General features: G+C 36.7%; 1 protein-coding gene across 4 annotated transcripts; it reads left to right on the top strand.

Annotated features, from left to right (window-relative positions):
• Positions 1-604: 604 nt before the first annotated feature.
• On the top strand, positions 605-18089 carry LOC101621408 (UDP-glucuronosyltransferase 2B17-like). Of its 4 annotated transcripts, none has more exons than XM_004681253.1 (7): positions 605-612; positions 4637-5361; positions 7445-7593; positions 9737-9868; positions 11188-11275; positions 13206-13425; positions 17813-18089. In XM_004681253.1, the coding sequence occupies exons 1-7, from the start codon at positions 605-607 to the stop codon at positions 18087-18089; spliced, it is 1599 nt and encodes a 532-aa protein (XP_004681310.1). The 4 variants fall into 4 exon arrangements, with proteins under 4 accessions (XP_004681310.1, XP_012579482.1, XP_004681311.1 ...); XM_012724028.1 differs by lacking the exon at positions 605-612 and having other exon boundaries at positions 4638-4903; positions 5258-5361; XM_004681254.1 differs by lacking the exon at positions 605-612 and having other exon boundaries at positions 4638-5109.
• Positions 18090-18752: the final 663 nt, after the last annotated feature.

The following is an 18752-nucleotide window of genomic DNA, read 5'->3' as shown; positions in this document are numbered from 1 at the left end:
GTTTCTCAAACTCCTAAAAATGGAACTTCCATATGACCCAGCAAACCCACTCCTATGTTATCTACCCCAAAGATACAAAAATACCAAATCAAAAAGATGCCTGCACCCCCATGCTTATTGCTGCTTTATTTACAATTGGAAAGACATGGAATCAACCCAACTGTCCAAAGGTAGATGACTGGGTTAAAAAGATGTGGTATATATACACAATGGAATATTACTCAGCAACCAAAAAAGATAAACACATGCCTTTCACAGCAACATGGATGGAGCTGGAAGGGATCATGCTTAGTGAAAAAAGCCAGAAAGAAAAAGAAAAATACCGGAGCATAAAGGAAATAACAATAATAATAATGAGAAACTATATATCAGAGACATTTTATAGAGGTGGAGTGGGGAATGGGATAAAAAATGGCAGGGGGGGAGTGGGGGAGAGCATTGGACTATGGTGATGGCACACAGGTGATTTGGTGGTGGGAAGCCCACGGGGATTACAACTGCAATGGAAAAAAGGCACAAAATGATGTAAAAATAAACTATTATATTATTTAAAAAATTAGAAATCTAAAAAAAAAATTCTTTGTCTTGAATTCTTGGAAGTTTCATGAAGATGTATCTTTTAATTCTTGTTACATTTAAGTAGCCAATTGTTCTTTTAGCTTTATGCATTTGCACATTTGGTATCTCCTGCAGGTTTGGGAAGTTCTCTATTTCTTAGAATGAGTTCTCTCTTCTCTCGTGTCTTCGCCTTCTGCAGTACTCACTATTCTTGCATTACCTTTTCTCATGTAGTTGGACAATTGTAAAACTGTTTGTTTTTTTTCTTCATAATTCTCTTCTTCCACCTAGGTTTTATGTGTATATTTTCCATTTCTTTGAATTTTGTTATTATGGCTATTTTGAACTCTATATCTGATAAGAAAAAAAGGATCACCCATGTATTTGTGGTTAGCATTTCAACATCTATCTTTTTTTTTTTTAAAGGTTTATTTTATTTCTGCATACTTAACTGGGGTACAGGCCAGAGATGCAGGGGTGGTGAGAGGCTTCACCAGAGACAGAGTGGGGAGCAGAACAGGCTGACTGACTAGGTACACTGCTGACGGGAGCACTGGGCAGGTCAGGAGTGGTCTGCCGCACCATGTGGTCACCTCCGGGGCAGGCGGGGATCAAACTCATTGGAAGTGGCTTTAGCTTCTTAGTGCTGTGCTTTAACCTGCTGTGCCACCAGACAGGGCCTCAACATCTATCTTTGATGAAATATTTTCTTGAGGACTATTTTGTCACTTTCTTGAGAATTGTTATTTTTAAATCTTTTTTTAAAGATTTATTTATGCAAAAGAAAAAAGAAAAAAGAAAAAAGAAAAAAAGAGATTTATTTATGCATACAGAACTGGGGTACAGGCCAGAGGTGCAGATGGTGAGAGGATTCACCAGAGAAAGAGTGGGGAGCAGACAGGCAGTTTGATGAAGTACACTGCTGAGGGGAGCAGCGTCAAGACAGGAGAGGTCTACTCCACATGTGGATCACCTCCAGGGCCAGGGATTGAACCAGTGCTAAAGCAGCTGCTGACAGCTTGCAATGCTGTACTCTACCCCACTGTGCCACCTGGGAGGGCCCAAGAATTGTTATTGTTTAAGCATGCTAAGGGTTGCATAACTTCTACTGTTCCAAAAGATGGTGCTCTGGCATTTTCCTTTTCTTTATTTTTAACTTTTCTTGACTTGAACTTCTAGCTGGAAGAATTGATCTGCAGTTGCTGAATCAAGGAATGGGGGAGAGAGGAAGAGGCCTATTGTGGTCCACTCACTAGTCAGATTTGGTGTGGGGGAAGCTAACTCTTGTTTGTGGCACCACTGATACCTCTCTCCCCTTTGTCTCCAGACCATAGTCTCGGAGAGTATTTCATAGTATCAACACTGATATGAAGAACTGGGAGAAGTGAAGTACAGCACAGCATTCTGAGAATCTAGTCCCCTGGAATACCCTGCCCTTCACACATAACTTCTCTCAGTCAATTGTGCTCCTACACACTACTAACTGTCCTGTCCTAGGACCACCAGTCAAACATGGGGACATATTAGTTTAAAAGAACGTCTACACCTCTATGTTTATGGTAGCACTATTACAATAGGGAAGATGTGGAATCAACCCAAATGCCTGAAAATACATCACTGGATCAAGAAGATGTGGCACATATACACAAAGGAATATTACTCACCAACCAAAAAGATAAACTCATGCTATTTGTGGCAACATGGATGGAGTTGGAAGGCATAGTGCTTAGTGAAATAAGACAGAATGAAAAAGAAAAATATCAGATGGTTTCACTCATAGAAGGAGAATAAAGGATCAGGGGGAAAAATTAATTATAATAAAAAATGAAAATCAACCAACAACTATAAACCAGAGACATTCTACGGGGGCAGAGATGGGAATAGGATCAAAACTGGCACAGGAAGAATGCATGGGACTATGGTGACGTCACGTTGGTGAATTAGTGATGTGAAGTCCACGGGGATTACAACCAAGATGAAAAAATGTACAAAATAAGAATGAAGTTATGTGTGTGTATGTGTGTGTTTGTGTGTATACAAGCAAACAAAAAAACAGGAACAACAAATATTGGTGGGGATGTAGAGAAAAAGAAACTCTCCTACACTGCTGGTGGGAATGAAAATTTGTCCAACCCCCTATGGAAAAGGAAAACTATATAGAGTTTCCTCAAACTACTCAAAATGGAATTGTCATATGAGCCAGCAACTCCAGTCCTAGGACCCTAACCAAAGGACACAAAAACATTAATTCAAAAAGATACCGCACCCCTATGTTTATTGCAGCATTATTCACAGTAGGTAAAATATGGAAATAACGCAAAGCCCCAAAATAGATGACTGGATGAAGAATATGTGCTATGTATATAAGTGGAATACTATTCAGGAATAAAAAAGATAATCTCATGCCATTTGCAGCAGCATAGACAAAGCTTGAAGGGATTATGCACCATGAAATAAGCCAGAAGGAAAAAAATATCATAAATATTGAATGGTTTCACTTATAGGAGTGATATAGGGGAACCAAACAAGGGATCAGGAAAATAGTAATAATCATAATAATAAAACAAAACTAGTAGGCAGACATATATGAGACATTCTATGAGTCAGGGAGAAGAAAAGGGATCAAAACAGGACAGAGAAGGGCACTGGGTGGTGAAGGTTCCTGAGTGAACTGCTGGTAGGAATTTTATGGGAAATAAACAATGATGTAAAAGATATAAATAAAAATTATATTAAAATAATAAAGTGCAGGCCCTCCCTGGTGGCACAGCGGGTTAAAGCACAGCACTGAGAAGCTAAAGCCACTTCCTCATGAGTTCAATTCCCGCCTGCCCCGAAGGTGACCACATGGCGTGGCAGACCTCTCCTGACCCGCCCGCTGCTCCCTCCGCAGTGTACTTCGTCCATCTGCCTGTTCTGTTCCTCACTCTGTCTCTGGTGAAGCCTCTTACCGCCCCTGAGTCTCTGGCCTGTACCCCAGTTCTATATGCACAAATAAATAAATCTTAAAAAAAAAATAATAAAGTGCAACCTGAATCTGAAAAAAAGAAAACTTCAAAGAAAGAAACTTTGAGCAATCATACTCAAAGAATTCTAATTCAGTTGTACAATAGTTTTTTCTTTTATTTTTGTCAGAAGATCATCACTTTCCATTATTCTGATGCTTTACTAAAATATGCTATAAAACATTAATCCATTGGGCGCCCTCTCCATTTGTTCTCATCCTTCTCCCTTTCCTTTCCCTCTGAGATTGTCAATTCTGTTATAAGGGTTAGTTTAATCAACATTTCAAGAAGAAAAAAAGGAAAGTAAGTCTCAATTAAAATATATAGGTGTGGAGATGGTTTAATATTCTAGATTTGTAAGTTTAAGAATTTTCAATAGAAATTCTTTTTTTCATTTAGCTTCTTACTCACCTAAAAGTTGAAAATGCAGGCAAGAACTTCCCAAATTTAATCTGATTAAATAATCCTGAAAAATTTGATAAAGAAAAAATATTGTATAATCTAGGTGACTACATATGTAAGCTTAGCAACTCTTGACCTGCTGATCACACTCAATCTTCAGACATTGAACCCATTTGCATATAAACAAGAACTTCTATTTTTGCTTTATTTAAGTTCCATCCCAATGTTCCATATGCTATGTATTTTCTTTTTATAAATCTTTTTTTTATTTTTAATGATTTAATTTTATTTATTTATCTTTTATGTATACAAGAACTGGAGTGTAGGCCAAAACTGGTGGTGGTGGTGGTGGTAGGTGTGGGCAGTGAGAGGATTCACCAGAGAAAAAGTGGTTAGCAGAATTGGTTGATTTATTGAAATATACTGCTGAGGGGAACAGAGGTGAGACAGGAGAGGTCTGCTGTGCCACGTGGATTGCCATCCTGGCAGGTGACAGAACTCATGGGGCAGTGGCTGGTGATTGCTTGATAAGAGACTTTAATCCCTACACCACTGGGTAGACCCTGATATATATTTTTATTGAAGTGTGGCTGTTATATTTTAACTTTCTTATTGATTTCTACATGATTGTAACCATAAAATCAATTTTTAAAAGCTCCGCATTTCACCAGGATGTCTGTGAAGTGGACGTCAGCTCTTCTGCTGCTCCAGCTGGGTTGTTACTTTAGCATTGGGGGCTGTGGGAAGGTGCTGGTTTGGCCCATAGAATACAGCCACTGGATCAACATGAAGACAATCCTGGATGAACTTGTTGCAAGAGGTCACCAAGTGGTTGTTCTGACATCTTCAGCTTCCATTTTTATTGACCCCAGCAAACCCTCTGCCTTTAAATTTGAGGTTTTTCCTATATCTTTCCCCAAAGATGAACTTAATACTCTATTCAAGAAAGGGTTGGATGAATGGATGTATAATTTTTCTAAAGATTCCTTTTGGACATACTTTTCAAAAATGCAAGGACTCTTTTGGGAATATTTTGATTTTCTTGAAAAAGTCTGTGGAGATGTAGTCAAGAACAAGAAGCTTGTGACAAAACTCCAAGAATCAAGATTTGATATTGTTCTTGCAGATGCTGTGGGCCCCTGTGGTGAGCTGCTGGCAGAGCTGTTGAAAGTACCATTTGTGTACAGTTTCCGTTTCACACCTGGATACCAATTTGAAAAGCATATTGGCAAACTTCCAATCCCACCCTCCTATGCGCCTGTTGTTTTGTCAGAATTAAGTGATCACATGACATTTATGGAGAGAGTAAAAAACATGATATATGTGCTCTACTTTGACTTTTGGTTCCAAACAATAAATCACAGGAAGTGGAATGAGTTTTATAGTGAAGTACTAGGTAAGTCATGTTTTTAATTAGTGAAGTGAGATCTTAATTTTCTCTAGTGTCTTGGAAGAGGTGTTCATATAACTATATGGTTAGAAGGATTTTTCCTTTATATGGGGAGTGATGAAGTGTTAATAAGAGTGATCTCTCAATCTCATGATTATTTTGAAAAGGTTTCAATTACAGGATTGTCAGTACCCTGTGGTTCATGATTATTGTGAGATACTTTTATGGAATTAGGAAACACAGTTTCAGCATTTGAAATCTCTTGAAGAAATATCCATTCTTGCTTATCTGTTTGTGATAGACTTTATTTTATACAGAATTTTTAGATCCATAACAATGTTAAATTCAGATTTCTCATATAGCCCCTGCAATCCACTCATGCATAGAGGTCCTTACTTTCAACAATTTCCACCAGAGTGGTACATCTGTTAGAATTGATGATCCTATGTGAAACAGCACCCAAACTCCACAATGTATGGTATTACATGTTCTAAGTTTTCTTTACAATATATAGCCACTTCCGTGATAAGATACAAAGTTTTACTGTTTTAAAAATCCTCCCTGTTACCTTTTTATCCTATAGGCTCATTTGATACAATCTTATTCATCTTTTAAAAGGTATTGACATTCCATTAATTACCCTGATCCAGTCAGACACTAGAATGGGCAGTTACACTTTCCTAGTAGTGTATTCTATGGAGCACTGACGTGATTCTTTCCTCTGATATTCCCTCAGTCTGCTTGTATAAAATTTAAGCTATTTTGCCATATTGTTTGAAGGGTCTTCTCTCCCCCCCATCAATGGAAAGGTAGTGGCACTATATTAACTCAGCCCATAACTTGAATTTTGCAATTATTATTATTATTCTATGTAATTATTCTATGTAAGTGCTTGCAGATCTTCTCAGAGCAGGCCTAAAACTTTGTTGGGTGGAGATCCAAGTTCATAGTCTAGATTTTGGAAAATGTTACTTCTATTCAAAGACACAGTGAGCCAAAATTAAGGATAGCCACTTCTTTTCCATAAATTGTGAAAATTTTTCAGTTACAATTTACAAATATTATTTCTTACAATGATGTTATTAAACACTGTTCTGAACTAAATGCACAGTAGGTCCAAAATGAAGCCATATTTTTAAGAATGTCACAGCTTCTTGGGAAATGTAGGTTCAGGGAAATAGGATACTAGATGTAGACTGTGTACAAAGAAAAGTGTTTCTATTTGTTAATTGACATGAAGTTCAAGTAATAATGTGCACATTGCCTCTGTTATATTTGAGCTTTAAGGATAAACATATACCAGTTTAACTCTATGTTGACCAGCACTTAGAACTTGTTTCTGTCATGAATGTATTGACATATTAGACATTCGAGTGTTGACCTCCAAAGGCAATCACCTACTCCATTTAAAAAAAAAAATGAGTTTATCCAAATAATTGTACCATAATTATCTTGATATGTCTCTCTCTCTCTCTATATATATATATATACACACAAATCTTGACAATATATTTGAGAAATGCATAAAAATTACTACATGGACAAAAATAGAAGGCTTTTTTTTTTTGAGGGTGTGTTTATAGGCAGACATGGTCACATCTCTGAATCCAAAGTGCATAAGTCTCTGTATGCCTTTGGAAGGTCCTCCCCTCCCTCTCAGACCTGCCAGAGGGTGAAACATCTCCTTTGGGAGATGTAAGGCCCTGTGGAATCCTGTACTTGCTGATTCACCAGTTCAGGAGCTCAATTATTCTAGGCCCTTGATCATTTAATTGAACTTATATAAGTTTAATAGAGTGTATGTAAAATAAGTATTCATTTATTTTGCACAAAATTCTTAAGCTTTGTAAGATATCTATATAACAGCGCATATTTTGATTTACACAAGGTGCTTAAACTTTTTAATATACACATAGGCACATATTCATAACGTGATTTTTTAATGTATTTTTGTCATGTATATTTATCCTGAATTACAATTTTACATATTGGTCTATCTACATCATTCCACGCTCCTTTCAGAATTTCAACTGGTATTTAAGTTACAGTTTTCTCATTTCCTCCACCTTTGTTTCTTCTACCCCTCCAGGGAGACCCACTACATTAGCTGAGACCATGGGGAAAGCTGAAATGTGGCTCATTCGAACCTACTGGGATTTTGAGTTTCCTCGCCCATTCCTGCCAAATTTTGAGTTTGTTGGAGGACTTCACTGCAAACCTGCCAAACCCCTGCCTAAGGTAGCCTCCCACACTTTTATTTCCTTTATTTGCTTTGAGGCTCTTCACTAGGATACAACATTACTAAAAGTGCACTCTTCAAAAACAAAAACTTGAAGTCCAACAATATTTGCAGCCAAGCCCAATGTTTATCTGCTGTAGCCCTTAAATGACTGCTCATTTGATATGCTAGAGTTTTACATTTTTTTTATTTTAAAGATTTATTTATTTATGCATACAGAACTGGGGTATAGGCTAGAGGTGCAGGGGCAGTGAGAGGATTCACCAGAGACAGTGGGGAGCAGAACAGGCAGATGTACTGACATACACTGCTGAGCAGGACAGGAGAGGACTGCCATGCCATGTAGGTCACCTCCCTGCATGGGGATTGATGTGCTACAGTGACTGTAGTAGCTTTTAGTGCTGTGCTTCAACCTGTTATATCACCTGGGAGGGTCCTACAGTTTGACATCTTAGGGTATTTCCTAAACAGGCTGTTCTTGCCAACTCCAAGTCTGTACAAATCTTGTCAAAGACTTAAAGAAATCTGGCTGACAAAATGAGCACAGAGAAAGGGCACAGTGCATAGATGGTAAGGACCATTCATTCTGCCTACTTAACTGACACCAAATAACTTCTACTATATCTGAAAATTGCCCTTTGTGTAAAATTAAAAAAGATCTCTATGCATAAAGATGATATTTCTTATGAGATCATTTTATGAGAACATTTTGTTTGTCTACTTTCCAACTGACAGCAACATGAAGGTCATATTTAATGATTAATCTACCACCAACTTTATTTATAAAATATAACTATATAAAGCACCTTTCAAAAAGCGCAAAAGTTACCTGAGGTATAATTACTTTTCAAACAGTCTTTATATTTTCCAAATTTATTAAGGTAATGGATGTATAACATTACAAATCTTTTAAAGTATTCATTGTGATGACTTGACTTACATATATGTTGTAAAGAGATATCCCTCATTAGTTGATTAATGCATCTATCACTTCATATATGTGCATTTGTGTGTGTGTGTTCAGCACTGCCTTTTAAAGGAATACTTGGTTAAAAAATAGCAATAATTGCATAGTATACCTTTTTCAAAGTATGACCTTGCTTGATATCTACATGGGAATATATACTACTTCCTCTTTTGATTGAGACCTCACTAAGCTCAGAAACTGCCATTCATGTTTTCCACATAATATGTATCATGGTGTCTTTCATAGGAGACACTCAAAACAAGTATTTGTTGATTCAATGAATACAAGTTCTAATCATGGCAAATTTCAATTATACAATATAATGTTATCAAATATACCCAGCAGGATTTACATTATGTTATATAATATAATGGATTATAAAATATTTTAAATCAATGTTTGTGATTGAATGCCAACTTTCCCTATTTATTCCGCTCCAATTTCCTGGGATTGTTGATAGCTGCCTTTGCTGTTCGAAAAATCCTTGGTATGAGGATTCACACTTGTTATTTCAGCTTCTGTTGCTTGTGTTTTTGGTGTTCTATAAAATATTATTACCAAGACCATTATTAAGGTTTTTTTTTTCCTTTCTGCTAGCTCATTGTGAATACATATATACAAATGAAATTTACAAATGAAGTTATAGAGATGCAGAAACAGTATATGGCAGCAATTCAAAAAAAGAAAAAGGTTGAATCTATACTAAATTTCCAAAACTAGGGAATCATTAAAGGATTTTTTTCTACATATGTAAACTAAAATGAAAGTTTTATTTATGGAAGGAAAGAAATGTATATTAGGATTGCAATTTTGTGACAGAACAAAAGGCTAGAATGAAAACAAGAAAATTCATAGAAGTAAGTAGAATGATGTTTACCAGGGGTCTCTGAAGGGAAAAGGGAAAATTATTTTGTAATGGTTATGGAATTTTAGTTTTGTAAGACAACTGCCGAAGATTGCTTGTACATCAACGGGAATGTAATCACCTCTATTGAACTGTATACACTTGGACATTGTTAAAAATAAATGTGTAATTTTTATTTTGCCACTTTCTATAAAAGGTACTATTCTAGTAATATCTACACTAATGGTCTTTTTTTAATTTTTGAACAATCCTGCCAGTACTGTTTACTGTGTTATTGTTCTTTGTGATGGAGAAAATTCTTTTTTCACAGGAAATGGAAGAGTTTGCACAGAGCTCTGGAGAAAATGGTATTGTGGTGTTTACTCTGGGCTCAATGGTCACTAACATGTCAGAAGAGAGAGCAAATGTGGTTGCATCAGCCCTTGCCCAGATTCCACAAAAGGTTAGAGAAAGTAACTTAATAGTGGACAACTACTAAATGTGACTTTTACTTTGCAAGTAGATGTGGATTTATGCACACATGGTAAATTATAAACATGACTGCTTTATCTTAGGCATTGGCTCTAGCAAAAATGTACATGAGAGGTATGAAAGCATTAAGAAGACATGGAAATACCGGGTAAAAGGTCACATGTTAATCAATGCCTTTGATGCTTGTAGTGCATAACTGATATACCTATTAGAATAAAATTCAATATCATCACAATTCTGATTTATGTTACCAGCCCTGCTTTTATTTTTTTTAAAGATTTATTTTTATTTATTCATATAGAATTGGGGTACAGGCCAGAGATGTGGAGGGTGAGAGGATTCATCAGAGACAGAGCGGGGAGCAGAACAGGCAGATCGACGAAGTACACTGCTGAGGGGAGCAGCGGTCGGGTCAGGAGAGGTCTGCCACGCCATGTGGATCACCTCCAGGGCAGGCAGGAATCGAACTCATGCGGAAGTGGCTTAAGCTTCTCAGTGCTATGCTTTAACCCGCTGCGCCACCAGGGAGGGCCCCATCTGCTGTTATTTTAATACAGCAGAATCTTCCTTTCCACATTGAAAGAATTTCCAGTCTGAAAACAATAATACTCTATGTTATTATTAACAAAAAACCTCTTAAATTTTTTAAAGATTTTGTTTAATATTAACAAGAACAATTCACATATTTCTAAATAGGAAATATTAGTTACTAAAATTATTAATATTCATTATCTAATCATCAGCTAATACTCAGCATTATTTAACTTTCTAGAGAAGTTGATTTCTAGATTAGTCATTTTGCAAAATGACTAAAGAAAATTCAATGCATTTAAAATAACTTATGGAACAAGTATGTGTAAGTAAATCTTATTATGTGATACTTAAAAAGAAACATTTAGTGCCTCCTTAGAGGACAACAATATTGTATAAATAGCTAAAACAAAATAAATCTCGAAGTTTTAGTAAGGTTGTGATCTTCATAAAAATAATACTGACTGCCTAAAGTTCTCTTAAATGCTTGTATTGATCATGGATCTACTTGTCTACTTGAGACAAACATTTCACACACAGAGAAACATTGTGATTGCATCCATTCTTTAATGAATATGAAAACAAATACACAAAAGTGGTGTAGCTGTTATTCCAGTTTTAGCAGTACAGTCCCTTAGTACCTTTTATCCTCACTACACATCTTCTGAGAAATGCATTTAACTAGATTGTGCTGAACTTTGCCTATGCTCTAATGTTGAACTTTTCCTATTGAAGTATGATATTTTTTTACTCTAACAGGTTCTATGGAGATTTGATGGCAAGAGGCCAGCTACCTTAGGGGCAAATACTCGACTCTATCAGTGGATCCCTCAGAATGACCTTCTTGGTAAGACTCTGGAAAGCAAACACTCAAATAAGGGCAATTACAACCAAAGCGATAATATAGCAAAACTGTTACAAGGCAGGGTGAGGGCATGCCAGAACCCCCAAACCTGCCTGCTTTGCATTGAGACAAAATATATTCTAGTGCATAATGGAGAGGAACTTTAATACAATTATGTGCAACAAAGAAAAGACAAAGAATATAGTTTCCAAATCAAACACCCAAAGTTAACCCATTCCCTCATGGAAAAATGTCCAGTCAAACTAGGTTGGCCAAAGCAGGGCCACATAGACCTAAAGACAGCCACAAAGCTAAGCCCATCTCCTGGTAGGGAATCATAGGAAAGATCAGGAAAGACCAGACAAGTTTGGAAGAAGCACAAAATCACAATCAAGATAAGTGCTGTTGTAACTACCCCAAGGTCTCCCACCGACATCTGATTCAACCATTTCTAGGCCAAGAAGCAAGTGCAGTTTCTTCACTTGTCTCTTCTCTATGCCTCCTCAGGCCCTCTGTCCTTTCTCCTTCTCTCTCTAGTCTTCTCTCCAGCTTTTGCTCCCTGCTCAGCTCCACCCTTCCTTGGGTGGGGCAGGGAACTTGGAACTTCCCCTTTCCCTGGGGACCACCCTGTTACAAAATCTTGAAAGAAATGTTTAACTTCTTTATATTTACACTGCTGTCCTATGTAGAAAAGGATAAAATAAACAAAGTGATACAGTTTCATTCCTTCTGACCTAAAGAATATACATATCTTTATTTCAGTACTAATTACTACTCACAGAGAATTTCTCCCCCCCCCCCTTTTTTTTAAATATAATTTTAACATGGAAGAAATAAGGTTTAAGTCAGAGGTGCTGTGGATAAGAGGATTCACCAGAGACAGAGTGGGGAGCAGAAGAGGAGGATTTATTGAAACACACTGCTAAGGGGAGCAGCGGATGTGAGGAGAGGTCTGTTGCAATATATGGATTAGCTATGCCGTGGCCTGGATTTGCGCTCAGGCCCTAGCGGTGCCATCACTTAGACATAAGTCATCAGGGAGGCCTTCACAGAGAATTTTTCAGTAACTATATGGATTATCTTTTCCTTCCTTGAATTTTAAATATTTGTCAGCTGTTTGCATATCTGTATAATTGGAGGGTATATTTTCCACACCTTTTTAAGTGCACATGATTCAGTCACACTAACAAAACTCCCCTTCGGTATCTCATTTCCCTCTCCTTCCCCACCCCTCCTGGTAACCAGTAAGTTTTTATTTACATTGTCTCCGTCTCCTAGTCCCCCTTCTTATTTCTACCTTTTCCCTTGTTACCAGTTGTCAGTATCTCTTAAAAAATAACAGTCCTGGGCCCTCTCTGATGGCACAGCAGGTTGGAGCCCTGCACTGTGAAGCCAAGCCGTGGCAATCGCCTTTTTCATAAGAACTTAACACATCCTAGGGTAAAATTCATTCCTTTCTTCTTATGTTTCTAGTGCCACCATGTCAAATTTCCTGAAGCCTTAATATCTACATTATCTGTTTAATCCATGATCAATATCTTAATATCTGTTTATCAGTGAGTTCAGTATTTGTTTAAGGAACTATGTTCTAGCATGAGGTCTTAAATTCTGTTTTTTCTCAGAGGCTTTATTTCATTATCCATGGTGTTCTTTCTACTTTGTTTAGCAGACACACTTGTATTTATTTTCAAACTAAAAATCAGACAACAATGTTATTTTACCTTTCTAGAGGACAAAAATGATTCCTGTTCTGCACTCTGAAAGACTTTAAAGAATTATATGGTCTTCTGTTATCCACAATACAGTGCCTCTTTCAGTGTTTTGCACTGCCATAATCTCTATTTTGTAGTTAATACTATTTAGATTTGTAGTTCATTATATCAGCTCTCAGAGTTGTAGCTAATAGTATCCTGAAATCCATGCTCAATTGTAGGTCATCCAAAAACCAAAGTCTTCATAACCCATGGGGGAACCAATGGCATCTATGAGGCGATTTACCATGGTGTCCCGATGGTGGGCGTTCCCCTGTTTGCGGACCAGCCTGATAACATTGCTCATATGATGGCAAAGGGAGCAGCTGTCAGCGTGGACTTTCACACAATGTCAAGCACAGACTTGCTCAATGCACTGAAGAAAGTCCTTAACGACCCTTCGTGAGTATCACAATTTTTAAACAAGAGTATTTATACAGATTCTTTTGTCAACAGGTATACCATATTTCTGCCATTTTTTTTAGACTTAGTTGTGCAACTATTAGTGTGATTGTGGCCATCAGAAATATGATTTTTCTTTTCAGTTAAATATTTATTTCAAAGTTGCTTTGTAAACTGATTGATTTAAAGGTAACTAATTACTGCAAACTTATTATTCACAAACAAATGCAAAAGTTATGTTAGTATTTAAAGGACACTTTAAAATAGTCCAGAGCCTGCAGAAGGAGAAATCTAAACTTAGAATTTTAACAAGTTTTTCAAGTAAGATTTATTTATTTTTTTAATAGCAGGGTAATATCCCCTTGTGTATATACATCACCACCTCTTTTTCATTTGTTTTGATAATTCTATTTCTTTCCCTTTTCAATTGATTAACTTCTTTTCTTGCATCATTGTAGTCCCCATAGTTCTCCTGCCACAGTATCACCTATGAGTCACCCCAATACGCACTTGTGTTCATCCCCCCTTGGTTTGCTACCCTTCCTTTGCTAGATGTTTCAGTTGTGGGGTCCGCTTGCTAGCTTTGACTTTTTCTTAACTTTTTGTTTCATTTTCTATATTCCACACATAAGTGAGACAATCTGGTATTTATCTTCTCTTTCCGACAAATTTTAGCTAACATAATCCCTTCCAGCTCTATCCATCTTGCCTCAAATTGCCTGACTTTGTCTTTTTCCATTGCTGAGTACTATTGCATTGGATAAGTAGACCACAACTTGAATCAAAATATCCATTTGTCTATTTTGGGGCATTGGGTAGTTTCCACATCTTGGTTATTGTAAATAACCCTGCAATAAACATAGGTGTGCAGGTGTCCTTTCAAATTAGTGTTTTTGTATCCGTTGGGTAGATTTCTAGGAATGGCATCACTGGATCATATGGTACATCTATTTTTAGTATTCTGTGGAACCTCCACACAGCTACCATCATGCTGGACCAGTTTACATTCCCACTAGGGTTCCTTTATCTCCACATCCTCTCTGGTATTTGTTGTGTCTGGTATTTTTATGTGGGTCATTCTTACTGGAGTTAGGTGGTATCTCCTTGTGGATTTGATTTGTATTCCCTGTATGTCACCACCCCTCCCTATGCTCATCTGTTATGAACACTAATATTGTTCCCCCAAATTTGCTGGATAGGCATGCATATTTCACTTAGGATTTGTGTTTATGATTTTTCAGGTAGATACCTAAGATTAGAATCATGGACATATGGTAGATGTACTTTTTGATGTTTTCCATGAACAAGACATTCCTAGGAACTACATTCCCAGTATCAAGTAGGAAAGATTGTCTCTTCCACATCTTGTCAACAATTGTTTCTGGTCTTTTTAATGTCAGCTCTTCTTACATATATAAAATGGTTGCTTTATGGTTTTGATTTATAATTTCTTTTTTAAAAAATTTTTACTTATTTATGCACACAAGATTTGGGGTGCAGGCCAGATGTGTGGGGGTTGAGAGGATTCACCAGAGACAGAGTGGGGAGCAGAGCAGGCAGATTGACTGAAATGCTGCTGAGGGAAGCAGTGGGCGGGTCAGAAGAGGTCTGCCACGCCATGTGGGTCACCTCCCTGGGCGGGGATAGAACTCAAGCTGCAGTGGCTTCAGACAGCTTCACAATGCTGTGCTTTAACTTGTTGTGTCTCCGGGGGCGCCCAATAGTGAGCATTTTTCTTGTGTCTGCTGAACATCTGTATGTCCTCTTTGGAGGAGTTTCTATTTAGTTCATTAGCCCTTTTTTTTTTTTGATGGATTGATTGACTTTTCATCTATTAATTTGTGTGAGCTCTTTGTAGAACTTGGATATTAATAAGTAAATAATAGTAATTACTTATAAATTACTGATTTTTTTCTTCTATTTCACTTCTCAGATCAAAACTGCTTTTAAGAGATTTACTACCCAATTGAGAGTTAGAGATAAGTCATTCTAAAGAGAAAATAACTGAAGAATAAATAAATATAAAAATATGAGTATATGTTGAATAGTCTAATTAAATAATAAATAAATAATAATTTTAAACTGAACAGTTTTTCAAAATAATATATATTATCTCTGGCTGAAAACTGATTAAGCCTCAAATAATAAAATAAAAACTGGGCAAACAAAAACAAATACAAAATTGATAGCAATTTTGTTATTCCATACTACTTTCTCAATAACACAGAAAGAGATTCCAATGTAATGGTTAGGGTCAAAAGTTCTGAAGAACACAATTTTAAAATGCAAGTTGTGTGATGTTAAGTGAATAACATACATTTCTCAAGAATGGAATAGGTATTGTAATTGTTTATATGCTGGGTCTTGAAACAAGATTCATTAATATTGAAGGACACAAATTGAAAGCAATTTGTTGTCTAGCCTTAATTTTTCACTGAGGAGTCATCAAAAGGAAAGAACTAAAAGATCTTTAATTTTTGGTAATTAAACAAACTATTTCTTCTATGTCAGAGCAAATAAAGAAATCAGAACCATACATGTACCTTCTTCTCAGCAATTACATTTCTACATATCATGCTCACCAAAATACATTAACTTCAAGAAATGTATGTTTTGTATAATAGCTTTAATAGCAATGGTTATAACACTGTTAGTAGCTCAAAAGCCATGATACTTGAAAGAAGATAAGATATATTATCATAAATGAAAATTCTCTACAGCAAAGGCATTAAGCAACAACTGATCCACAACATGAATCTACAAGTGAATACATAGTGTACAACTGCAGTCCTTCAAGGAGAGAATATAATCTATGTGTTAAAAGTAGGAATAGTAGTTGGTTCTATAAGGGACTAGTAAATAAATGGGTCCAAGTGGGCCCTCCCTGGTGGCGCAGCAGGTTAAAGCACAGCACTGAGAAGCTTAAGCCACTTCCGCATGAGTTCGATCCCCGCCCACCCCAGAGGTGACCCACATAGCACGGCAGACCTCTCCTGACCCGCCCGCTGTTTCCCTCAGCAGTGTACTTTGTCAGTTGGCCTGTTCTGCTCCTCATTCTATCTCCGGTGAAGATTTCAAAGTCCAATAACAATATATGAATATTAATTGCATTGACATATTCACTTAGCAATAATTTTACAGCTAACTTTGAGATTTGAGATGTATATTTTGGATACTTCCACATTTATAAGTGCATTTCATTCTTAAATGCTTTGAAAATTTGATGTATTTAAAAATATAGGTAATCAGAGAGCAAATTAAACAACACTGGTGCTGTTGACTCTATTAAGAGGTACATGCAAGCTTCTGTTTATTCAGAGGAGATAGCCTCCGGAGAAATGGAAGGAACATTGTGAATGTTCTGCAGTGAATACATAAAAGGTTCAAAGGCCACTATGTCTAAATTAGACTGTACATGGGACAAAGTTTTAGGACAAGATGTTGCCAAGGTAATGGACAAGCAGGGTCCTGTAGTCCAAACACCATACTGAATTAGTTATAAAATGTGATGAGATATAGAGAGAAGTTTTGAGCATGGAAGTATCCTAATTTGATGTGTCTCAAAGTTATTCTGACCACAGTATAAGAAATAAAGAGCAGAGGGAGAAAAGAAAGGAACACGGGGAATTAGTGAGGAATCATTTCACATATAATAGTTCTCTAAATACTTCATAGGTATCATTTAAAGGACTTTATACAGGCACATATGTATATGTACACACACACACATATATATATAAACACTGGCAATGATTATATATTTTGTTGTGAGAAAAGATTTTGCTATCCCTCCTTGTTATTTTCACTTTTTTTTTTGACTTTTTTTTATAACAGTTTATTTTTACATCATTTTGTACATTATTTTTTCCATCTCAATTGTGGATTTTCCATCACCAAGTCACCCGTGTGCCATTACCATAATCCCATGCACTTCCCTCCTCAACCCCCGTTTTTGATCCCATTCCCCACTCCACCCCCGCAAAATGTCTCTGGTATATGGTTGTTCATTATTTTTGTTATTTTCTTGCCTGGTCCATTATACTCCTGCTATGAGTGAAACCATCCAGTATTTTTTTTTCTCTTTCTGGCTTATCTCACTAAGCACGAACGTTTCCAGCTCCATCCAAGTTGCTGCAAAAGACATGTGTTTCTCTTTTTTGGTTGCTGAGTAATATTCCATTGTATATATTTTCACTTTTTAAAGTATTTCTCATTCAGAAAACTTCAGTTTTAAACTGAAACTCTCTACAAACCCAACAAAACTTAGTACTTCAATTCTATAACATTTACTTTGAATCACATATATGATATATTAAAACTTCCAGAGTATGATATGCATGGACAAATTAGCTTCCTTCCAGTAACTATAAAGTTGTATTGTTTCTAGGTATAAAGAGAATGTTATGAAATTATCGAGGATACATCATGATCAGCCAATGAAGCCTCTGGATCGAGCTGTCTCCTGGATCGAGTTTGTCATGCGCAATAAAGGGGCCAAGCATCTGCGGCCGGCCTCCCATGACCTCTCCTGGGCCCAGCTCCATTCCCTGGATGTGATTGGGTTCCTGCTGGCCTGTGTGGTGACTGCAGTGTATGTTATCACTAAATGCTGTCTGTTTTGTTGCTGGAAAGTGGTCAAAACCAGAAAGGACAAAAAAGAATAGCTGCTTCTTAGTCCTGAAGCTGGTATGTCTCACAGATGGGACTTTTTTAGTTTATTTCTGCAAGAAATTGAGGTATAAGTGCCTTTTCCTCCTGTTTCATTTGATTTTCCTTCCAATTTCTCTTCTCAAATCAAAATTGTTTAAGAGATTTACTACCCAGTTGAGAGTTAGAGATAAGTCACTCCAAAGAGAAAATAACCAGAGAAGCATAAATAAATATAAAATTATATGAATATGTGTTGACTATTCTAATTAAAAAATAGTAACAAACTGCCAAATCCATAGGTTAATCCCAGTCCTTGTACAGACACTGGTACCGACACTACATCACAGCACCCATGGATTACCTTATGACTTCACTCACAAATTGGATACAAATAACAAGTAAAGGAACAGACAAATAACCCTAAGTCAATGCTGGGCACTGTTTGTAGAATAGGGTTTGGGGGCCAAACTGCAGGAGAGTACCCAATGAACTATGATAGAGGCTCATGGGCCCTTGGGTATGGTCATGATGTGGAAAATACATACAGATATATGAACATATACTCCCAACATACATGCAGTTTGGAAATCAATATTACCTCAATGAAAAATAATACAATTTTGACAATGAGTAAAATTTTCCAGGCCCTCATGGGTTCATTCTGTGTAAATAGTTAA

This window comes from Condylura cristata, unplaced genomic scaffold, assembly GCF_000260355.1.
Source record: "Condylura cristata isolate star-nosed mole 26May11 unplaced genomic scaffold, ConCri1.0 scaffold00012, whole genome shotgun sequence".
NCBI classification, from domain to species: Eukaryota; Metazoa; Chordata; class Mammalia; order Eulipotyphla; family Talpidae; genus Condylura; species Condylura cristata.
The sequence above is the reverse complement of the archived record's forward strand: the minus strand, read 5'-3'. Positions and strand labels throughout refer to the sequence as shown.

Excerpts from the sequence above, each read along its gene's own strand:
- LOC101621408 (XM_004681253.1), top strand. Across the intron at positions 7,594-9,736 it reads CTGCCAAACCCCTGCCTAAG|GAAATGGAAGAGTTTGCACA; the intron begins GTAGCCTCCCAC and ends CTTTTTTCACAG. Across the intron at positions 13,426-17,812 it reads AAAGTCCTTAACGACCCTTC|GTATAAAGAGAATGTTATGA; the intron begins GTGAGTATCACA and ends TATTGTTTCTAG.